At 46.1% G+C, this 23,430-nt stretch overlaps 4 protein-coding genes across 6 annotated transcripts in view; all 4 read left to right on the forward strand.

Annotated features, from left to right (window-relative positions):
- Positions 1–3,863: 3,863 nt before the first annotated feature.
- LOC105567739 (elongation factor 1-alpha) lies at positions 3,864–8,898 on the forward strand. 3 transcript variants are annotated; one of them, XM_012022844.1, is made up of 5 exons: positions 3,864–3,944; positions 5,720–5,895; positions 6,153–6,761; positions 6,976–7,251; positions 7,471–8,898. In XM_012022844.1, the coding sequence occupies exons 2-5, from the start codon at positions 5,752–5,754 to the stop codon at positions 7,825–7,827; spliced, it is 1,386 nt and encodes a 461-aa protein (XP_011878234.1). In that variant the 5' UTR covers positions 3,864–3,944; positions 5,720–5,751; the 3' UTR covers positions 7,828–8,898. The 3 variants fall into 3 exon arrangements, with proteins under 3 accessions (XP_011878234.1, XP_011878233.1, XP_011878235.1); XM_012022843.1 differs by having other exon boundaries at positions 3,890–4,021; XM_012022845.1 differs by lacking the exon at positions 3,864–3,944 and adding an exon at positions 5,412–5,485.
- Positions 8,899–9,981: 1,083 nt separating this feature from the next.
- Positions 9,982–11,752, forward strand: LOC105567740 (tigger transposable element-derived protein 2-like). Its single transcript, XM_012022846.1, has 2 exons — positions 9,982–10,574; positions 10,642–11,752. Exon 2 carries the CDS (start codon positions 10,644–10,646, stop codon positions 11,514–11,516), a length of 873 nt encoding a protein of 290 aa, XP_011878236.1. The 5' UTR covers positions 9,982–10,574; positions 10,642–10,643; the 3' UTR covers positions 11,517–11,752.
- Positions 11,753–12,038: 286 nt separating this feature from the next.
- LOC105567741 (guanine nucleotide exchange factor subunit Rich) lies at positions 12,039–19,780 on the forward strand. Its single transcript, XM_012022847.1, has 12 exons — positions 12,039–12,890; positions 13,189–13,452; positions 13,696–14,102; positions 14,396–15,023; positions 15,263–15,626; positions 15,726–16,270; positions 16,481–16,970; positions 17,050–17,332; positions 17,517–17,971; positions 18,112–18,268; positions 18,370–18,558; positions 18,677–19,780. Exons 1-12 carry the CDS (start codon positions 12,756–12,758, stop codon positions 19,005–19,007), a joined length of 4,248 nt encoding a protein of 1,415 aa, XP_011878237.1. The 5' UTR covers positions 12,039–12,755; the 3' UTR covers positions 19,008–19,780.
- A 70-nt stretch (positions 19,781–19,850) lies between these two features.
- The window catches only part of LOC105567742 (sodium-independent sulfate anion transporter), a 28,676-nt gene continuing 25,096 nt past the window's right edge, over positions 19,851–23,430 (forward strand). The window contains exon 1 of the mRNA XM_012022850.1: positions 19,851–21,705. The gene's annotated coding sequence lies outside the window, so the exon portion shown is untranslated. The remainder of the gene's footprint in view (positions 21,706–23,430) is intronic.

Here is a 23,430-nt window from a genome sequence, read left to right on the forward strand (position 1 = left end):
CCCTACCTTTGTTCGCTTGTAGCTTGCAGCAGGAGGAATCAATAAAATTTGGCGGGTTGCAGTCCGATCAATAGTCGAGTTTTCGAGAAAAGTAAATCTCTGCTCAGAAACCGCGTCTATCGCACATATTTTCAATGAGCTAAACGAACGTAAAAAATAAAACGAACGCATTATACCGCAGTCTGCGTGGTCCTTAAGGACGTTGCTCCGGAGGAATTGGAACTCTCGATTTTTTGCTAAATCGGCACCGTTAGAATGGAAACGCTAAATTGTTCTTACGAATTGGCAGAACGAAGGATTAGAAAGTAGCAAGGAGCAAGTAAAAAAAAACTATTAAATTGGTAGCTGAATTAGTTCACGAGCACATCTATTGAACGCCACGTTCTCGTTAGTATTTTTATTACTTATTAGATATTATTCGTTAAATGCTTATTTAATGGCTACTTAAATATTTATTCCAGTTCTCATTAAATACTTATTTAATAAGTATTTAAATGAGTGTCCCACATATTAAATATTAAAATATTTAATGAGCATATTAGTAAACGCTCTTACCTTGTGACACGACATTAAATTCGACTTTAATTTTTAACGATATATGAGAATTATAGTTTATAAGTTTTTATACATCCATATATATGTCACGTATACGCGCATTAATTAACAGTCGACATTTTCGCTTTCGGCGGCATTAACTAATATTGCGAAAGTGGTGTTCGAAATACGTGCATCTTGCGCAAGCACAGATGTATACTATTCATTCACGGTTTCCGATGAGTCATTAATTTCCGCATAAGAAGCCCGAGTACTGTGACATACATGACAATAACACGCGCGCGATACGTTCCATGATTCGCGGAAGCACATTCTACTGCCTATCAATTGATAGCAGGAGCGTTCATTGTGTGGGACGGTCGTAGTAGCCGGGTGTAAAACTGAAGTATCTAAACCGCAAAGTTTTATAAGTACAGTGTGAAAGTCGCAAATTTATTTTCTCCGGTGAGAGAAGAAGAAGCGCGTTCAAAAAGAGCACGAAAGTTTCTCGATTGTCGAGCGAGTTATTTTTATTCCGGGGAATTAATTAAGCGTGACTCTCAATAATTATTATCTAACAGTAGCAAAGTCGCTCTTTAATTATCGACGGGTAAAATGGAATTTTTATTAATCTTACATTTCCAACTGCGTAGCTTTATATCCGCTCCATTTTCGCAACAAAAAAAAAATGCGGACAGATCGGATTCGAGGAGAATTCATTATTCGACTTCTCAAGTTGAGTGAAATTTGGTCCACCGGTCCGTGATTTTGAGATCAGACGTTGGAGTTGTTCGGTGCAAAGACGATGCATTTCGAGACGAAAACAAGGCAAATAGACGAGTTCGCCTTGTGACATCGACGGGATTGGACGAACATCGGTTGCAAAGGTCCATGAAAGAAGAATGTCATTGTCGTCGGGCGGGCAGGCAGGTAGGTGGGTTCGCTTCGTAACGTTTTACAGGACGGACCATAACGAATACCGTTAACGCTCCGTGAGAGCGCGATCTCCTTTTCTTTTACCTTTCACCGTTTATCTCGATGACCGAATTATCGATCGCGTTGATATCTCGTAAACGGAACGAAGTGAGATACGTCAAGACGTATCTTCTCACTCGGCAACCGAAGAGACTGCCGCAATTATAACTCGGTATAAAATCGGCATTGTGTTGCAGCCTCTCGTCCTTTCTCCTTTCGTTCGGTCTTGGATATGCGAAAATTTCTAAAATGTATACGCTATCTCAAAGTTTGCCTTATCAAAGTAAAGTAACGCAATTATGCTTCACTGTATGGACAAGCGTTCGAAGAAGCTTCTTAATGCTTGTTTTCTTTCGATCCTTACTAGTTGTCGAAAAAATGTAACGGAGTTAAGTTACAGTTACAGATAGAGAGAAAGTAACAAAGTTAAGTTAGAATTTCAAAAAAAGCAACTATATAACTGCAACTTCGTTAAAAGTAACGAGTTACTTTCCAACCCTGTAGATTTCCATTGTGTTTTCTAGGGGAAACGGAATCCATTCCGAACATTTCCATGATACCCTGGGGCTCCATTTCGTACACGGCTACCGACAACTATCGATATCGTTAACGACTTATTGCGGACCGGGCCTAACCGTTCGGCAGTATTGAAACACGACATTGCGAACACAGGACATTGTATAGCAACATTACAGCAATATCGTAACATTAGTGGGGCTTGATTCTCAAATTCATTCGGAAAAGATACGTGTACAAAAATTCTATTCTAAAGCCCACTTTACACGATCTATAATTCGCGACAGAATTCAAGATAGAATTCTATTTTATAATTTCATATATTAAATTGACATATATATGTTTGTAGATTAGGTTAGTGTAGGTTATAACATTTACATATGGATGAGGTCCGTTTTCCCGGTCGATTGGACACAAATACTCATAGCAATCAATGCTTAAGGTTTTTCATTAGACCAAATACAATTAATGAGTCACGCATTTTCATGCACTACACATATTTGATGCATCTTTTCTATTTACAAAATTGGAGCATTATAATTATAATTCTGATTGTTCCAATGTTTTCTGTATTACACGATACATAAAAATTTAAAAATGGAATTCTGTCTCGAATTCTGTTGCGAATTATAGATCGTGTAAAGTGGGCCTTACAGGAAAGTTGCAAATCGATTGGCCAAAGGCTATGCGAATAGCCAATCGACTTGCAACTTTTCTGTAAGAACAACATTTCCGCATACCCCTAGTAGGACGGTGCATTGGCTAAACATTGACTAAACATTGGTCCCATGTTGGTTACGTTAGAAATCGATTGGCCGATATTGTCCAACGTAAAGCCAATATTGGCTATGGAATAGATGTAAATATTGCACAATAATAGTTATACAATATTAGATTTATACTGGAAGTGCATTGGCCAATATTCAACAATGTAATAAGAACATTGGTCTAATATTGATACAACATTGAACCAATATTGCTAAATGGACATATATTGGCTAAATAAGAGAAGGCGTCCATCTTACAACATTGGACCGACATCGGGAATACTATAGATCTACATTATTTCCCAATATTGCGCCAATATATTGTGTTACTGAAGACTGTACTTTCGCCTTCAAGAATCAAGCCCATGCAACGTTGCTGTAACGTTCTGTATTTGCTGGGAACAAATCGCGTGCGGCGCGACAAAGGGCGGTACACTCTCGCCAGGTGCCGAGCGGCTTCGCTGGACCGCGCTCGCGGATGGACCGCAAGAGAGAGAGAGAGAGAGGAGAGCCCGACGTTTAGCGAAGCGCCCCGCGATTCGGTACAACGGCTTCGCGACGTCCAGCCAGACGTTGCGCACGGACGCATAAATGCATATCCGATTGCATCGCGAAAGCGCCGTCTCGCTCGCTCGCGCGCATCCTATCGCCCGTCTTTCTCTCTCTCTCTCTCTCTCTCCATTTCGTCACGCGCACCCATACACGCGCGCATTATCCTAGGAGCGCACCTGCACGTACACGCGCGCGAGCCCGCGTGCGCGAGTGTGCGCGCGCAGAACCGTAGCCTCGAACCCGGACGCGTTTGACGACGAGATGGCGTTGCACGACGACGACGACGACTACCGGGGACGGAGGGGCAGGGGGAGGGGCGCCGATTCCCGTTGAAAATCGAGGAGAGTATCGGCGATCGCGGTGAGAGAGCGGCGGACTCGCCGGTCGACCGCGCGGGCGTCCACCGGCGCGAGTTCGCGCACGCCGTTTCCGGCGAGAGGCGAACGCGGCAGTGCCGCGCGCGGGCGGCGCATGCGCGCGGCCGGCGCTGGCGTCGCCGGCGACGGGCGGCGGCGTCTGGTCGCGAGGCTAGCCGCCCGAAACGCCGTGTGTGCGCATGTCAGTTGTGAGCACGGTCTCTTTCTGTCGTGGCACCTGGAGGTGAGTGGTTGTTCGTAGATCGCGCACCGGTTTACTATCCGACGAATCTCCGCCGAGGATATAGCATCGGACGACAGGTACGGAATAGAAGGTTCGCCCGGGCCGCGGCGTGCTGTGCTGTGCGTATAGTTTGGCGATCCGGTCGCGCCCCGTCGCGTGAGTCGGCGTCTTCGGCGAGGGCTCGCCGCGCGCGGCGGTGCGCCGCATGGCCGGTCGCTCGGTCCGTTTCCGCCGCCGGCTGTCGGGGCGCGCGCGCGCGCGTGCCGGCGCGGCGGCGTCGCCGACGGCGACCGTCCCGTCGGTCGCGGCGGCAAAATCGCGGGCCGAGAACGCGGGTGAGGGCGAACGCCGGTCGGCGCCGGGGCGACGGCGGCGGGCGCCGTTCGCGATCGCGAGAGGAGCGGACCGGATGCACTATGGCGGCCAGCGCTTGTCAGAGCGCTGGAGCCGAGCTCGGGGATGGATTCGCCGAAGGGGCGCGGAAATTTCGGCGATCGCGCGATGGCTGGATCGTTCGCGCGCGCGATCCGCGCCGGAAAATCGCGGTGCGGGACGTCCGCGCGTGCGGTAACGGCAGAGCCCGAGAACCGGAAACGCGAGGTTAAAGGTTCTCTCTCCCCCCCTCCTCCTCCTCTCTCGCTCTCTTTCTCGGTGTATCGCGAATCCGGCCGTGTGCAACGCCGACGACTTCTGGAACGTGCCGGGGATCGATTTGCGCGGGGACGAGCGGACGTCGCCGGCGCGGTGTCGCGAAAGGAAGGGAAAAAAAAAAGCGGAATTCCACTCTGTCTCCCGTTATACGCCCGAAGTTAGAAATCCAAGGAAGGATCGATCGATCGCGCACGTTCGATCCCAAGGTCCGCGATGAAACGCGCGCGGGGAGAAAGGGAGCGAGCCTCGTTAGCTGAATTTTCTCGCGGGGAAAAAAAACTGGGCGGTATCTCGCGGATTCCGTCGCGCCGGCCGCCTTGGGCGCCCGAGCGCCCCGGAGTCTCCGTAATTTTCCATGGCGAGAGCCGCGTGCTGGACCGCGCGAGGGAGGCGGTGGCGCATATTTGGCCACCTGATCCGCCACGTTCGCCCGAGATAGCCGCGCGCGATCCCGTCGATTCGCGGAACGTCGAGTCTCGCGCGAATCTCGCTCGGTCCATTCCCGAGTTTCGCGAGGAGGGAAGAAAAAAAAACCGAGAGATAGAGAGAGAAAGAATTCGTAATAAAACGTGGCATCGTGCGCGGTGCCGAGCGTCGCGGCGATCGTGGCAACAGCGCGCCGCTCCTCCTCGTCACTTACAAAATGGCGGCCGGCTGCCATTCCCGAATGTTCGCCGTCGGCCACGTGGACGGCGGACAAAGACCGCCGTGACGTGCCGATCGCCCGGAGTCCGGGAAATCCGTTGCGCCATGTGGCGCAACGCCGCGCACCGGCCGCGAGATCGCCCGACTCGCGGCGCGCGACCTGCGAAAGTCCCCCTCGCGGTCTCGCTCGCTCCAGACTCGCCGCTCGGTTCCATATTGCGTACCGCGATTATCCATTCATCTCGGTGCGGACGATCGGATAGTCGCGAATTGCGTTCACATCCGCCAACGCGGATCAGCTTCGGCTCGCTTTTTCCCCCTTTTCGATCCTCGCGACTGGAAGAAAAAAGAAAGAGTACAGAATTGAACCGAGATCGAGGCTGGTCCGCGTCGGTAGAAATTGACGACGGCGATCGAAGGGCCCGAATTTTCCCCGGCCGACTAACTAATAGAGCTACATTGGTTTCTTTTGTTTGCAGAATACTGAAGGCACTCTCTTAATCCTACAAAAATGGGCAAGGAAAAGATTCACATTAACATCGTCGTCATTGGACACGTCGATTCCGGCAAGTCAACCACCACCGGTCATTTGATATACAAATGCGGTGGTATCGACAAGCGTACAATTGAGAAGTTCGAGAAAGAGGCCCAGGAGGTAAGGTCTCACAATGTTTGTACACCCTGTAAGAACACCGCGTTGCTGCTGTCTAATGCGTGACTTGCTACGACATAATGATGACGCATTTTTGTTTCTCATTCGTGGTTTCCACTGGAGGGTTCGAACCCATTGACGGTCAAGAGCGTCTGAATGTCCTAGCTTTTTCGATGATATTAGAACGTCGGAATGCGTCCGACAATGATAATAGAAGAGTCCGAAGTGGCGCGAGTCTGATGGAAACGATTGCTTTTCAGATGGGCAAAGGTTCCTTCAAATATGCCTGGGTACTCGACAAACTTAAGGCCGAACGTGAGCGCGGTATCACCATCGATATCGCCCTCTGGAAGTTCGAGACCGCCAAGTATTACGTGACGATCATCGATGCCCCTGGACACAGAGATTTTATCAAGAACATGATCACCGGTACCTCGCAAGCCGACTGCGCGGTGCTGATCGTCGCCGCCGGCACCGGCGAGTTCGAGGCCGGAATTTCGAAGAACGGACAGACCCGCGAGCACGCCCTCCTCGCGTTCACCCTCGGCGTCAAGCAGCTGATTGTCGGAGTTAACAAAATGGACTCCACCGAGCCGCCGTACTCCGAGACTCGGTTCGAGGAGATCAAGAAGGAGGTCTCGTCGTACATCAAGAAGATCGGCTACAACCCGGCCGCCGTTGCGTTCGTGCCAATCTCCGGCTGGCACGGAGACAACATGCTGGAGGTGTCCTCCAAGATGCCCTGGTTCAAGGGATGGGCTGTGGAGCGTAAGGAGGGCAAGGCCGAGGGTAAATGCCTCATCGAAGCTCTGGATGCCATCCTGCCACCCACCAGGCCAACTGACAAGGCTCTTCGTCTTCCCCTTCAGGTAGTACCGACGATTTCTTTTTTCTATGTCCCGCTGTTCTCGATTGCGCCAGCAACTTTTACATGATGATAGCCTTTTACAATTTCATTCGTGGTTTCCACCGGAGGATTTTCAATCCTTTGACGGCCATTGTTCGTCTGATTCTATAAGGGACACAAAGTAATGGTGGGCTTCGCTGAAGGAGCGACATTTTAACGATTCCTCGTAATTGCAGGACGTGTACAAAATCGGCGGTATTGGAACGGTACCTGTCGGCCGTGTCGAGACTGGCGTATTGAAACCAGGTATGGTCGTTACTTTTGCACCCGCTGGATTAACTACCGAAGTTAAGTCCGTCGAGATGCACCACGAAGCCCTCACGGAGGCCGTGCCCGGCGACAACGTTGGTTTCAACGTCAAGAACGTGTCCGTTAAGGAACTGCGTCGTGGATACGTCGCCGGAGATTCCAAGAACAATCCGCCCAAGGGTGCTGCTGACTTTACCGCACAGGTAAACGCTCGTTAACTTCGCTCGCGCTTTCGCAATCTTCTCGGCACTGTGATGAAAGCTCGTGTTCTCATTCGCGGTTTCCACCGGAAGGTTTCTCGTGACGGTCGAGTGTGTCTGAGTGTCTTGATATTAAAGTTAAATGTTAGGGAATTCGAAGGGATTTTTAAACGCGTAAAGTACGAGACATGTAATTAATGCAATTGTCCGTTTGGCACGCAGGTCATCGTGCTCAATCACCCTGGTCAAATCAGCAACGGATACACGCCGGTGTTGGATTGCCATACGGCCCATATCGCCTGCAAGTTCGCAGAAATTAAGGAGAAGTGCGATCGCCGTACCGGCAAGACCACCGAGGAGAACCCGAAGGCCATCAAGTCTGGTGACGCCGCCATCGTCACCCTGGTACCCAGCAAGCCCATGTGCGTCGAGGCTTTCCAGGAGTTCCCGCCCCTGGGACGTTTCGCTGTCCGTGACATGCGTCAGACAGTAGCCGTTGGTGTCATCAAGGCTGTCACCTTTAAAGATCAGGCGGGCAAAGTCACCAAGGCCGCTGAGAAAGCCCAGAAGAAGAAATAACTATTGTAATAGTTTCCGTGCATACACCGATAGTTTCCGTGCGAATATGCCACCGGGCGGACAACGGCGTACACCAGCCGACGCACCTCATCCTCCTTCGCACGACTCGCAAGAGACGAATTTGACAGCGTCGTCTACAGCGGAGTCCCTCGTGAGGACTTTAACGCGAGCTACGATCGGAAATGAGAAAACAATGATCCAATCGCGAAGATTGGCCCATCGTGCATGCGGGATCGCGCGACTGCCGCGCTTCCTCGACGCGCGGACATTTCGCTTGTCGAAATGGCTCCGTCACTTTTTTCACCGCAAGGAGTTTCGCAGGAAAGAACACGGGACACACGGATTTTGCCGCTGGCCGATATGAATTTTCGTCTCGTGGGAGTCGCTAGGAGGAAGAGCGAACTTCGCGCGAGCTATCGTAAACAACGTACACCTACCAACTACTTCATAACGAACATCAACATAATTTAGCGCGGCTTAATTATATTTTCTAATTACTATACGGAAATAAAATTCTGTATATATCCGATACTCGAGAAGAAACGTGTTATTACTACTCTTTTTCGACATCGTTACTCAATTGGTGACTTGTCAAGATTTAGCATCCTTTTGAAGAAATGTCTCATTTTTATCGCTCGGTAGCTATACAATCTGATCGGAAGAAAAACAAAATATATATATATATACACATATATATATCGCGGCGACGTCCGTCATTTTGTCTTGGTAGCTTTTTATATTAATCGTTCAGACTATTAATTCAAGGAAACTTAGTATAGAGAAAACTAGTGGGCCTTTACAAGGATAGATTTCGTTGGGATGTGGGACCTGTTGTTTCCTCTGATTAATCTTCCCATTCAAATGTAGGTAAGACTAATTCAAATAATGGTATTGAGAAAAAGAAACTTTTTTTCTACAAGGTATTCCTTTTATCAACTAATGTTAAACAGAAAGTGCATCCACAAAAAGCTCCACCTGATTCTTCTACATTGGTTAACAGTTTTCTGTACATACATATAAATACCAGCGATGACGAGCAAGAGCGAAAATAAAGAAGCTGCGGAAATGAGACGCCGGTGATTCACTATCACCAGTATACGCAAACCTGATTCCCTTGTCTTCCTTGCTACCCGTCCGGATGCAGTATCAGCACTTCCACGAAGACTCCGGGAAGAACGCTGTTGGATAAAAGCGTGAAATTCAAGCGCAATGTGTTCGATTGCACATAGAGAGACCCAGTGAGAAATTGACCGAATCAACATAGATCGACGAGTCATTTCCCGCTGGAGACTCCAGGCAGTGTAAGTGTATAGGGCGGAATTCTTTAATTACATGGTCAACTAAATGAAAATTAATGTACTCCACTTTCGTCCAATGCTCTACGCGCGAGTTGCTGCAACAATTTATATCTTGTGTTTTATTGTCACTGTTTAAAGATACTTCGCGCTTAATTGCATTGTTTCGATTATTCGTGAAGAGATTGTGGTTGCGTATTTAGTATGTACATTAAAGAGTATTTTGTTTCGAGTACGAACATTTAATAGAAAAAGCATTTTTGGGGAGTAATGTAATTATTCTTTTTGTTTAATTAAAATTTATGCAGTATGTAAAAACGTGCGCGATTCTAGCTACGCTTATACTTTGCGTCAGACATTACCGTGTTTCATGATGCTTGAATACATAAAATTGCATAGTAAATTGAATTGCCTGTACGTATAAAGATGTTTTTTGAAATTTGTTTTGCAACACGCGTTTTATTTCTTTTGCTCTATATTTCTCATCAATTGTCATGATTGGAAACCATCCGCAGTATACCCTTTTACACTTTATACTACTCCCTCGGGGTAAGCCGTAAGTAGAATTATCTTTAGGTATAGAACTGACATGAGCTACCACGGCCCGGTTTTACGTGATCCTCGAACGCGATTCGTCTTCTGTGGACGTGAACTACGTAGCTAATGTCCACGTTTGGACTAAAGCCCGCTGCAGGCGATGCTATTTTTCCTGCTGGATTGCTTGCCATTTAGTAAATTACTAGAAATCCTGAGTGGTGCAATGATAGTAATTTATTAGATTGCAAGCAATCCAGGAAAACGCTTTCAGTACTTTTTGCTCCTAGAACTGTCAATCTCTACGCAAAAGCCACATAATTTGTATATTACACAAATGTTTTAACAAATTGGCAATTCTAGGAGCAAAAGGTGCCAAAAGTGCAGAATCCCCTTGAGCGGATAACGCAGATGTGCACGCTTTGATTGTGTTCCGTGCATGAATTGTCGATTAAAACGGAGTTGCACATTTTTTGTCAAACAGTGTACGGCGTGACTTATATGTACTGCAAAGTACATGCTTAGATGGGACGACAGATACACTTTTATTTTTAATACTTGACGAGATAAATATTACATTGCTTCCAGATAACCCCGGTGTATTATCTGCTTCACCCGAGTATATGCACGTGTCTGACCAGCCACCGTTTCGGGTGTCGCGCATTTTTACGCCGTTATGCATGTCATATTCTCTGTTTTAACCAAAAGCACAAACTGAGCATGCCGTGCGTTGTTACATTTCGTCGGTGTAACAGATTTCCTAACCCTAAAGGTCAACTTTAGCAATTAATATCTCGCTTCGCGGGGCAGAGCGACGATTTTGCCCGGGGAAAAAGTTGTTTCTCTTTTGAAAAACGCGTCGAATGAGACGAAATTTTACTGACTTTTGAGGTGGCGTAGCTGTACTGAAGAACTACCGTAAGTTTTTGTCAACTCTTTATTCAGCTGCTACGGATACTTACATCAGTTCTCTTTTGCGCTCCAGAAATGTCCAGCGAATGTACGAGAAAACTGAGGAAGAGGAAATCCATTTCTCTAGACATGAAGATCGAGATTTTAAATCGACTCGAGAGACTGGAGAAACCGTCGTCGATCGCCAAGTCGTACGGGATAAACGAGTCGACGATCCGAACGATAAAGAAGATGGAGAGGAGCATCAGAAGTAGCGTGTCCTCCGGGTCCTTGACGAGCCTGAGGTGCTCCTCGTACACGAGGAATCCCGCGATAGAGGCCATGGAGAAGGAGCTGATGATCTGGATCGCGGATAAGGTGCAGAGGAGGGTGCCCGTCAACAGTTCTACGATAAGGCAAGAGGCCGTGAACATTTACAACTCGTCGAGAGAGCGTAGATCCAGCGATCAGCAGCCCAACTTCTCCGGCAGTAAAGGATGGTTCGAGAAGTTCAAGAAGAGATACTCGCTACACTACCACATGGGCGACAACGGCGAGCTGTTGGATCGCGAGTTGATCGACGACGAGTTGATTGACATGATGTCCGCGCACAACGAGACCCATCCCGCCGACGAATCCGGCAGTGACGCCGACGAGTCGGCACCGTTTACCGCGCAGAGCATTCACGGGGCTCTCCAGCTGGCCGCGGAGCTGGAGAGCGCAATTCTACACATGGACCCGAACGTTCAGCGAGCCTCGAGGTTTCGACGGGACTTGAGAAGGTGTTGCGCCGAGTATCGGGAGATTTACGAGAGTCTGAGCAAAAAGAATCTCGAGGAGAAACCAGCCGGGGAGAGATACGCTGGTGACGAAATCAAGGTGGAGGTGTTGAGTATTTCTCCCGAGGACTTTGCATCAATCAAGAAGAAGAGACCGATCGCTGTGAATTGCAGTACTGACAACGAATAAAATTTCAATCCGCCCCGCATCTTCGTTACTTCTGTGCGAATACAAATGCGAAATAAATATTTTTGCAATGCGTACGCGCGGGCTCTTCCTTTACGTATTGTTTTGCTTTTGCATCTTACATCAGGGCAGACTACGCGATTCTCGGCTGCGTAAAGGCTAATCTACGACGTGTTCTTTGCGTATAGAAACGTTCTACTTTGTAGTCAATAAATACGTATCGATTTTCGATTCGAAAATTCTTCTGCGCGATTGAAGAACGCATAAAAGCCAACCCGAGGGTTCACGACTTCGTATAAAGAACGAAGAGAAATCTAAAATATTTTATAAGAGAGAGAGAGAGAGTAATTGTAGTTAACTACAGCATCGCATAATGACATTTGTAATTTCTCTTCATTTTTCATTTAAAGTCGTGAACCTTAATCGTGTGGACGAATTTTGCAAATTCATAAAATCAATTTCACACGAATCAAAAATTTCAAATACCAATTTCTTTTTTTACTAGACTTTCGAACCGTGTGTTTTAAGTGTGAAAATGTTCTGCCACGCAACTTATCCTGGTATTATTTTGTGTAGAGACCCTGTAATCAGAGACATGCCATAAGAGTTCGATAAAAGAAGTGAGCCTACGTTTCCCTATCGCTCGCAGGAATTTGACGAACTCGCGTGGCCAGTCTCTGATTACAGGGTCTCTAATTTCGTTTTAAACGAAACGTTTCTAAACCGATCATAAAAAGATTTACAGGCGTAAAAACTAATACATATGTTCGAACGCGTCGGTAAAAAAGGACGACTTTAGGATCCTCCCGAAAGGAACCACGTGGCACGGCGTACTCCGCGTAAATCGAGGGACGCGGACGTGCCAGCGCGACGCAGTCGCGGTCATGACGCAGGTGCGTTCGGCACGCGCGCTCGGGAGTTCTGGCGTCTTTCGCGCGGCACCCGTGAGTCGTCGAGTCCCCGGGAGAAGACGAGGATATTGATGGAAAGCGCGGCCGGGAGGAAGAAACGAGCCGCCGACAGCGTTACGTCACAGGGCCGCAACGTCCCGATCCGCCGCGCTCCGACCTTCGCCGAGCCGATCCGAGTCCCGCTATGAGGTTAGGGAGTGTTTACCTGTCAAAGCCGCGGCGTCGTCGCGGGGAGACGTAGGCGAGACATGCGGGAGATCTGATCCGCGGAGGAGACGGCTCTCTCTCTCTCTCCCCCCCCCCCCTTCTTTCTCTCGCGCGGAGGTCGAAGATGTTCTTCCCCGTGGGATGGCCGCGGGTCCTCAACACCTGCGAGCAGGGCAAGATAAACGCGGTGGTGTGCAACAGGGACAAGAAATTGTTCGCCATTCTCACCGCGGACTCCCTCGTCATCTGGTACTGCAAGGCACGTAAATTGTAGGCCGAGCCCCGCTTTCACCCGTTCCGCGTCGCAGTCTCGACTCGCGCCCCGCGCGAGGATCCCCCGGTCTCGCCGGACGTGAGGTCGTTCGGCGAGATCGGGACCGTCGCTCGCGACTGTCCGATGACATCTGCGTCCGCGAAACGTTGACAGCCGGGAGACGTGAGATTTTTCACCGCGCTACTGCGCCCGGCTGGTCGAAGGCGGATTTTGCGGAGTGTACTTTTTCCCCTTGTAATTTCCAGCGTTTCTGCATCTGGTAATCTGATAATTTGTGTTGCAGCCCTGCGTGCCGATTGTATTTAGCAGAAGATCTGCGAGTTCCTTGTGGCAGCACGGCGAGAACGCCTTGGTGCAATGGAGGCCGGATTCGAGTATGCTGGTTATCGCGACGTCCGAGAGCTACCTGCTGTTCTACAGGCTTTCGGACAACAGCGCGGAGGGCCCGGGACTTTACGCACAGCGAGACTCGCCGGTCACCAGCTTGAAACGGGACAGCGCGGAATTGTTCATCAAAGAAGTCATTCCGTCCCTCGTCTTGAGTTTTGTGAGTTCTTTGATAAGCTTTTCACTGTCGAGCGCAATGTGAGAAACTTATAGCCAATTGTGTGCGTTATTTGTTAATCCATTAAGGCCTGGTTTCACCGAAACGTCGCTTGACTGTAATCTTAGTTTAATTTATCTTTCTTTCTTTCTAAAGTAACAGATAGAGACAGAGAACGAAACCGGGCCTAAATTATTTGGCTCGTCGTGGCTGAAGGTGATTTAACTTTCCCCGTTTACTTTACAGGAAAAGTCCGCCTGGATCGACGGTGGGATCAGTTCGTTAGTTTGTATACGAGACGAGCTGATGGTGGCGACCAAAACTAGCCACGTGGTGCGGCATAAATGGGACGGCAACGTGAATCGCGACTATTCTCTGGACCTGAGACGTATACCGTTCAGCAATGATCAGCAAATGTCTACGGTGGCCGTACCGCTCACGGAGAACAACATTTACGTCACCGATATCGAATATTCGCCTCTCGTTGGAGGCTTCGCTATTGTGCTGAACAACGGTAAAGCCGCGTTCCTCACTGCTCAATCTTTGAAGTTTGACCCGAATCAAGTGCAGGGGATCTGGGCCCAGGATGTGGACGATGCTACTTGCGCCGCGGTTAACCATAAATATCGGCTAATCGCCATCGGTAGGCAAAAGTAAGGGTCAATTTTGCGCTGCTCTTCTCGAGTTTGTAAATCCGTTATCATTTTTTTCTAATTACTTAACTCCAATACAATTCTTTTTAATAACAAATTTGTAGAAGTGATTAAAAAGAATTATTTCTACAAATTAATAAATAAAATATCTTATTTTTAACCTAAAAATGACCGTTCTCGGTTCTTATTTTACTTGTATTATTATAACAGTAACACACGTGGCACATTATAAAATGTAACTGCAATTTTGTTGTCTGTGCAACATATTGTGACTCAGATATTTTAATTTGCAGCTCCGAAGGCGTCGTATATTATGTCGATGAGACAACCGGCGGTTTACAGATGTCGCACACCCTGAGTCTGTCTTCCAAGGACTATCCAGGTCGGCCGGGTAGCGTCAAATGTCTCAGGTGGACGCCTGATAGCTGCGCCATTGCTCTAGCTTGGGAAGGTGGCGGCTTAGCGCTGTGGAGCACCTTTGGCGCTCTTTTGCTCTGCAGCTTGAAATGGGACTACGGCCTACGCGTGGATCTTACGCACGATAATCCTCTGCATATCCATACGATGGAATGGTGCGCGGAGGGTTATCAGCTATGGATGCTGCGAGAATCTCCAGGGTCTTTGGCTGCCAACGAAAACGGCAACAAAGCGACTAATTCAAATCGCTCTCTCATTCAGCTGGACTTTGCTAAAAGTCCTCTGACCATCAATCCGTGCATGGGCCATCACGGGCATCTGTATCTTCAAGGCGAGGATCGGCTGTATTTAAATTTGGGCGCTGGATTATCCTCAACCGCTTCGGGTTTTCACCTCGCCGCCGAGATGCCCAACGACAGTGTGCTCCAGACGCTCGCCGGCTGCAAACAGTGGCTCGTTGTACCTATCCCAACTGATTACAGTGGTTCCAATTGGCCAATTCGGGTAAATATAACGATAATAACACGTCTTAGAAGAAAAGTTTATAATCGCTTAGAAAATAGTGTAATTACTGGCAGTTTTTTCTCATATTTAATTTTGCTATTTCATGTAATCTTATTAATCACTTAACATTATAAATAATTTGCTACGTGATATTAATTAAAAAGATTTTGAAGTTTTTCTATATTGTGTGTATATTTCTTTGATATTATATTAATTTCCGTATGTATTTATGTTTATAGTATACTGCAATAGATAGCGAAGGTTTAAGTCTTGCAGTGGCCGGTAAAGCGGGATTAGCACATTATTCTCTGCTCTCGAGAAAATGGACATTGTTCGGCAACGAGAATCAAGAGCGGGATTTCATAGTAACCGGTGGATTGCTGTGGCATAAAGGATATCTCATAGCTGGCAGTTATTCCTTATTAGACGATAAAGACGAGATTAGAATTTATCCGCGCGACACTCGGCTCGATAATAATTATGTCAAGAGCGTTAAGATGCCCTCGCAGGTGCTACTGTTGAATACGATGAAGGATAGACTCCTAAGTTTCTGTGCCAATGCTCAAATTAATATCTATGATATGGTGTTGCAAAACGGCGTGGGTGAGTACGACATGGCCACACTTAAAAATCGCTTATGATTGAAAACCTTGGATCAATTCTCACTCAATGAAATGGACATGATACACGCTACTATTTTAGAAGCCGGCGGTATCGAATTATCGAGAATACAAACTGTGGACGTCAGTGGACTATGCGTACATCCCGCCTGCGTGGTGAGCGCCACGCTGACCTCGATTCGTGCGGAGACCGCTGGCAGCCATCCTCATCCTGAGAGTCTCCTGCTGAACGTCTCCGGACGCCTTCTCATGGTTCAACGTGAACATTCTACCGACAATTCGGAGGTGCTCTTCACGTGCGGCGCGCCGACAGTATTGGCGTCCTACGTCGAGAACGTTTGGGTGCCGTCGCGCTCGAGGAGGGACAAGCCGCACTTGACCGAGGCCCTGTGGCTGTTCTGCGGGGCACACGGCATGCGAGTCTGGTTGCCGCTGTTCCGTAATCATCAAGAGAAGGCGCACGCTTTTATGAGCAAGCGGATAATGCTGCCGTTCCACTTGCGCATCTATCCACTGGCGATACTCTTCGAAGACGCGATTCTACTGGGAGCCGAAAACGATACCGTGCTGTTCACGTCGGACACTAACTCGCCCTTTTCACTGCCCTTCAATTTATTGGAGCTTACGGTATTTATTTTACCTCTTTCTAAGTGTGGACAAATACAAATTAATTTACTGATATATTAGTTAGGATCAAACTTTCAAGGGATTATTATTCAGATATCTTTATTTTCAAACCTGTAAAATAATTTATAGAACATCGAGATTTTATCATAAAAAATTCTTTTTTTATTGTTTCTAGTTATGTAACTTAAATGTGACGACTTTATATTTCAGAGTCAAGTGTATCTGCATCAGATTCTGCGTCAATTGATACATAGGAACCTGGGCTATCACGCGTGGGAGATAGCGCGTTCGTGTTCCGCATTGCCGTATTTCCCGCATTCGTTGGAGCTGTTGCTGCACGAGGTCCTCGAGGAGGAAGCGACGAGCAAGGACCCAATCCCGGATGCTCAATTACCGTCCGTCGTGGAATTTATCCGCGAGTTTCCCGGCGTCTGGGCCAGAGCCGTCGTGCAATGCGCTCGCAAGACCGAGATCGCGCTCTGGCCGTACCTGTTCTCCGTCGCCGGTCCACCGAAGAAGCTACTGCAGGATTGTCTGCAGCGTCAGCAACTCGATACCGCCGCCAGTTATCTGATCATTCTGCAGAATTTAGAGCCGTCCTCCGTCAGCAGGCAGCACGCCACGTTACTGTTGGACGCCGCGTTAGAGCAAGGTAGATGGGAGCTATCGAGGGATCTTGTGAGGTTTCTTAGAGCAATCGGTAAGTAATATCTCATAAATCTTTATTGATATAATTATGTGTACATGTAAAATTAACATTCTCTCTTTTATAAATTCAGATCCGAATGACGTGGAGTCACCACGCACATCGTGGAGTGGCAGTGCGAAACTGGTGGGCCCACCCCAGACACCTCCTCTCTCACCGCAAGAGGACGATCTGGCCTTGGTCTTGGGCACTATGCAAGTTTCGAGGAGCCGCAGTTATAGCACCACGATTACGCCCAAGGTGCAATCCGAGAAGGACGTCGCGCCGTCCTCTATGCTCGAGAAAACCCGCAACGTTGTTATGAGGCGAAAGAAATCGGTCCCGACAGTGAAAACTAGCGAGAAAACTGAAAACAAGTGAGTATCTCGTTTTTTATCTTCCATTTGAAAGTAGCTAAAGTTATATGAATATTACATATTTGAAACACTTGGAGACTCATGTTAAGCAAGTTAAAACAAAGTATATTTATTACAAGATTTCTATTTTACTCTCTTTTCTTTCGCTGTCGAGCTAAAACTAATGAAATTTACATTTTTCCAGGGAAGGATCGGCGGAGGAGTTCTTCATCGATGTCATTTTGCAGCGTCACGCCCGGCGGCTGCTCTCAGCTCGCCGCTTGACCGACTTGGGTAGATTTGCAGCTCGTCTTGATTTCCATTTAGTGACGTGGTTCGCTCGAGAACGTGATAGAGCAGCGAAAATTGACGATTATGTGGGCACGTTGAAGGCAGTGCACGAGGACTTTGTATTTCCATACCCGACGCTTTCGTTGCCGACCCTGCAGAAATTTCGAAGATCCAGCCTCAGCTCTGTACACTCCATAATATCCGATGACGGGACCGCGTCTCCGAATTTGATCGTCGACGTACCTGATAGCGGATACACTAGTCTTCCAAGCGGTAGACCACCGTATACAACGTTGGTTTCGCCCGTCGCTAGCTTAGAGACACAATTTCCGACCGCGGAAGCCAAATTGACGCCAAATTTGATAAACGGTGAGTCGTATCCTCCGTTCGAGGTAATTCAAACTTTTTCACGTAAAACTTTTTGGTGAAAATGCAGATCGTTAGTAATAACGCAAGATTTATGTGCACTAATAATTTCTTTTCTTCGCATTCCGTTTGTAATATTTCAGATGCCAACAGTGTTCTTAGTGATACTAGTACAATCTGGAGAGACGATGCAGATTCCATGGTTGGCTCTGTGTGTTGGGTCTCACCGGAGACAGTGGGGCCTGCAGAAGTCAATCCATCGACTTCTGCACCGATCGGTCGGGCAGAAGTACAGCTCAGGTACGAATATATACATATTTTGTTAAATTAAAAACCAAAATTTAAACTTACTCTTGCATATTTTGCACAGTTACATTATTTATCTTCATAATTTTTAACAGGTATTTACTGCAACTGTTCCTTGAAGGCAGTTGTTTAGGATGGGCTGCGATAGTAGCTACTGTTCTTCGGGATGCGGCGGCCATGGCTAGAACCGTCAGAACAGCACATGCACCAATGCAAACCTTTGATTCTATAATCAATTTAAGAGATGGATTGCTTACATTAACCAAATGGTCTCATTCGGAATGGTATGCGTATATTTTTGTTGGAAAAATATTTTAATTTGCTCGATAATTAACAGACGTTGACGTACACAACATTAATTTACTCTGCGAATTAGAGTAATTGTAATTTTTATGATTTCAGCTTGGGGTACCGTCCTTTCATGTCCAACATCCAAAGCCAGATATCGTTGTTAAACAGGCTAGTGATAATCAAGCAACAGCAGGAGCAGGAACAGATACCGGAAAGCCCTTCGCCAAGCCCGGCTCCATCCGCCGGCAGCAACCAACGTGGCACTCACTCCCGCTCGAGGCACTCTTCGATCAGTCACGCTTCCAACACGGCTCCACTCGAAGAGGAACGCTCGCACGAATCACTCTTGACTGTCGAGGAGTCGGTGTTTCACGGCAGTTACAACAATAATCTCAACGTCACGGAGGACACGTCGCCGCAGAGTGCATGCACGATCTCTTAAGGCTTCACGAAACTCCCAAAAACTAAGGCTGTCCACTTCACCACTTGTATTTTATATACCAAATGGATTGTTTTCGTGTAAGACCAAGTTTTTCCAAAAGATATTACTTGATTATATTTCATACACATAAAGATTCCGTATCTATATACTATAATTATTACTTTAAAAGAGATCTTATTTTAGGGCCGCTGATTAAGGCCTTCATTGTCTTAATGTTAAGGATAATTTTTGTAATGTGACAATATTCTGCAAAGCTGATACACAGACATCCTTGTTCTAATGCAGGTTGTTCTCAGAGGTTCTTATAATTCGAAGAAGTCCTGGAAATTTGTACATAAGGTTTTGGAATGTCTTTTTAGTAACTTTACATCGAAGATTCTGAATTATACAGGGTGAAATATGTAAAGGTAAATGATTCACACAAGCATGTGATGTACATAAGCACTTATGATATTGTTAAAGTATACGCTGCGTCGGATGCGACATCCTAAGCCGCCAGAGCCAACTGGTAATTCTTAAATGATTTTACCGTTGAGTATAAAAATATTGTATGCTCATTCGTTAATTATGAGCAATAGGGAATAGCAATATAGTAAAAGTAACGAGTGAAGAGCGGTTGAAGACATTAAATCAAAATGGGCGCATTAAGAGGTCTGATATATAATTATTATTATTATTATGTAATGTGCAAAACAATGAAAATTATTAATAAGCTATTTATACTATTGTAACATAGAGGATCATACAAGTACATGTTATATTTTCTCATAAAACTTTTCTGTGCTTATTTTATCAGATGAAAAATCTACGTTCGACAGCTGAACGAGCAAGCAAAGGCGTGAGTCTTAATTATACGTAATATTTTACGAGACGAAAGCAAGAAACAATGATTTAAGCATCACTCTGTATACCCTTCTAGAAATGTAAGCGAAATAATTGCTAGGAAATGACTGATAAAAATGACATCAGTAATTTCTAATGATTCAATTACTGACCTCCAGTAATTGTTCAGTGCTTTTTGTTCCCAGTTGTTACATTTCTGTGAGGGTAAGAGTAGTTGCACTATCTTTTCAAAATTTATACAAACTAATTTGTATTATTTTTCCAGTTAAGCCTTTAATTTTTGAAGTATCAATTTTTCAGCCTTCAAAGAAGACAAAAAGTATATGAAACGACAATCTGTTTGAATTATCTCGACCATCGGCGAATTTTGAATTTTATTTCGTATAATTCGCGTAACACATGAATGAAACTGGTAGGAATTAGCAGTGTTAACGGATGCAACTGTTTTGCTGTTTCGCAAGGATATTGCATTCACCATTTGTCGTTTGATAAGTTCATGATTAATCCCGCTAGGCAAACGATCGATTGGTTATCAGCATCTAAGGTACGTCAATCGAATCTAAATATTTAAGTGTATTTACTATCGTCGTTCCAATCTTGTCCTGCATTCCGACACGCTTTTACTGAGAACGTTTACCTCGCAGGTGTTTCTAAACGTCCGATACGTGATATTTCCTTCATTCGATCGGCTGTCCTCTAAAAGCACACGATTACTCAGCGCATGAGGAAAGTCCGCCTTCATCTTGTGACACACATAATTAGGGAAAGACGGTATTGCATTGCGTTATCGATAGTGTTTTCTGCCTAACTATTATTTCTCAATTTCTGAGACTTTTTCCGACGTTTTTTTTTAATAGATAAATTAATGTCAATCGCAATCGCAGTTCGTCGCGGATAAAAATCGTTTCGCGAGGAGGAAAAAAGGGTAACGTAAATTCCTACTGCTGATAAGAGCACAAACACTTTCGCGAGACTCGCGAGTGTCCTCACGCAGAAGCACGTGCGAAACGATCCGGAGTTTGGTCCTGCGGTAATGATTACAGATACTCGAGCAAATATTTTAAAGAATCGCGCTGTGTAGTTCGGAATAAGAGGAATTAAAGGGCGCAAGAGTCGCGATTGGCGGCGCAAACGCGCAGCGAAGAAAAATTAAGACCTGACAATCGGTTCGTCGCGCCCCGTTTTCGTCTTTTTATAAGGTTCTTTGCAGTTTTACAATTGTAAATGCATATAATTATTTCCTGCCACGATTAATTACAATCAGTTCATTCGCCGATTAATTAAACTCCAGGTGCTTCGCGCAATCCGACTGAATATAATTAAAATACTAAACCGAATAATTTCAACACACGACGACGAAAATTAATAAAACCGTAAACGTTTTAGTCATCGTTAAGACGGCGAAAAATCGAAGCGTTTCATCCTCGTCGCGACTTTCGAATTTGTTTTACCGCGATATCTTATTTATTTCATTCAAAGTTACATTTTGATCTCGCGCGCTCCGGATTGACGGAAATTCCCGTTCGCATTTCACTTCGAGTTTCCTCTGCTCAACTACATTAACACCAGGGTCAAGCATATAAATTGGACGAGTGTACGGGACGGTAGTACGATGTAAGATGTAAACAAACACGTCAGTTGTAGACACGATTTCGTATTGCGACGGTGGGCGCCGTTTCGTATCTGGTCGAAAAGTTGAATGTCCCCTACCGTACGTGGAATTCCCGAGTGACACAAGTGCATCTCGTCCCGAGGCATCTTCTCTTCCACGACGATACGTCCGAAATCAAATTCCTAGAATACAGCGACGCGTTCGGTTTGGGGCTCGCCTTTGACGTAACTCACGTTCTATCAGGTAAGACTCGAGGTTGAGCGAGGAAACGGATTTCTTCTTTCAAACGGCTCTCTTGAGAGAGGCTGCGAGATCCTCATAAACCTGTTTAAAAGATTTATACGCAAAGTAACGTTATTGTATCATTTCGTTCGCATGCCTTCGCGTTATCGCGCCATCACGTTATCTCGTCGTGTCGGTGATAATCTAATAAAACTGATTTTATTTGAATTAGAATGATGATGGCGAAGGCTAACATTTTTCTGTCGCACTGACTATGTGTTCCATTCCGATGTGGCTTTCGGGGAATTTGTCATGTGCTTTCGTACCGCTCTAAATGTTCTCGAAAAGAGTGTGAGAACAAGATCGGCCGCATTTATTGTCGCATTCGATTTTGCTCACGAAGCAGGGGCTCGATTCTTGAATTTATTCGAAGGAGATACGTATGCGAAGATTCTGCTCTCACAGAAAAGTTGCAAGTTGATTGGCTATTCGCGTTGCTTTAATCAATAGACTTTCAACTTTTCTGTCAGAGCAGAATGTTCGTATACGTTTCTTCTTCGAACGATTTCGAGAATCGGCGCCCCAGGTATCAAACGAAAGGACTCGTCAAGATGATCGCGGATGCGTCAGTCTGAGGGTGCAAACTCATAGAGCGAACGGTGTACGCGGAAAATCGCAGAACGGAAGCCTTGACGAATCACGAGTGTTCCGATCGAAACCAAGTCGACCAATCACGAAAACATCGGAACACTCGTGATTGGTCAAGGCCTCCGTTCCGCTCTGTGAGTTTGCACCCTCAGGGTGTGCCTATTTAACGTTCCAGAGATATCGGGCTCCAAACATTGCCAGGACGATGAAGCCGTCTGGACAGACACACCGACCATTTGTCTGGAATGAAATGGAACCTTTGGAGCTCGATATTTCGGGATCGTTAAATAGGTACACTCTAAGACCGACATGTCTGTAATCAGCTTGACGAGACCTTTCGTTTGGTAAGTACCTACTTTGTGACCAAAATCGAATGCGAAAGAAACTGGGGCCGTTTGCCTACGGGCACTTGGTCTCACTCTTTACTGGTAATTCGCCAATACAGAAATATCCATTAACAGGGCTGTCAAATTGATCTTATTTATACACCTTGTTTTCGAAAAGTTTCGAATAACAATCTCTATTTTCGGTTTGAGAGCAAAACGTACTCGCTTCCACCGTGCTCCCTCGATTGAACAATTTCCGAGCTGTATCTCTGAAGGGAAAACTTTTCAAAAATATCGGAAATGTATATAAACAAGCCAGAGCGAACTATCTAGAGGCGGTATCGAAATTTTACCGTCGGAAGTGCTCGTTCGATTAATGATGCAGAGATGTATTTTGCGTGTAAAACAAGTCTGTTTTACACGCTGACAGCTTTTCTCGCGATTTTGTAGCAATTCTTTTCAGCAATCGGTTCTTTCACTGCAATTATTGCACATTTCCAACATAAACACAGTCTTACTGCTCAATAGTTGGACTGTATATTATCTAATTATTATATTAGAGCTTGTCGTTTCATATTGGGTCATCCTGTAAGTAACGCAGCATTTTAGAGATATTTTTGAAATGACGCAAAAAATTTGACATTTTCATTTTTATCCAAAATATATCGTTCATTATTATTTACAACTTGTCCCCGTCTTAATTTTAAAATTTCAATTCCTCGCCGATAAAATTAGACATTTTCATTTTAATCCAAAGTATACAGGGTGGGCC

This window comes from Vollenhovia emeryi, unplaced genomic scaffold (genome assembly GCF_000949405.1).
Source record: "Vollenhovia emeryi isolate VEMERY1.0 unplaced genomic scaffold, V.emery_V1.0 DF939135.1, whole genome shotgun sequence".
NCBI lineage: Eukaryota > Metazoa > Arthropoda > Insecta > Hymenoptera > Formicidae > Vollenhovia > Vollenhovia emeryi.

Bases quoted from the DNA above. Each gene is read 5' to 3' on its own strand.
- LOC105567739 (XM_012022844.1), top strand. From the start codon at position 5,752: ATGGGCAAGGAAAAGATTCACATTAACATCGTCGTCATTGGACACGTC. The intron at 5,896-6,152 runs GTAAGGTCTCAC...ATTGCTTTTCAG, and splicing joins TCGAGAAAGAGGCCCAGGAG to ATGGGCAAAGGTTCCTTCAA. The intron at 7,252-7,470 runs GTAAACGCTCGT...TTTGGCACGCAG, and splicing joins CTGCTGACTTTACCGCACAG to GTCATCGTGCTCAATCACCC.
- LOC105567740 (XM_012022846.1), top strand. From the start codon at position 10,644: ATGTCCAGCGAATGTACGAGAAAACTGAGGAAGAGGAAATCCATTTCT.
- LOC105567741 (XM_012022847.1), top strand. From the start codon at position 12,756: ATGTTCTTCCCCGTGGGATGGCCGCGGGTCCTCAACACCTGCGAGCAG. The intron at 12,891-13,188 runs GCACGTAAATTG...TTTGTGTTGCAG, and splicing joins TCGTCATCTGGTACTGCAAG to CCCTGCGTGCCGATTGTATT. The intron at 17,972-18,111 runs GTGAGTCGTATC...GTAATATTTCAG, and splicing joins GACGCCAAATTTGATAAACG to ATGCCAACAGTGTTCTTAGT.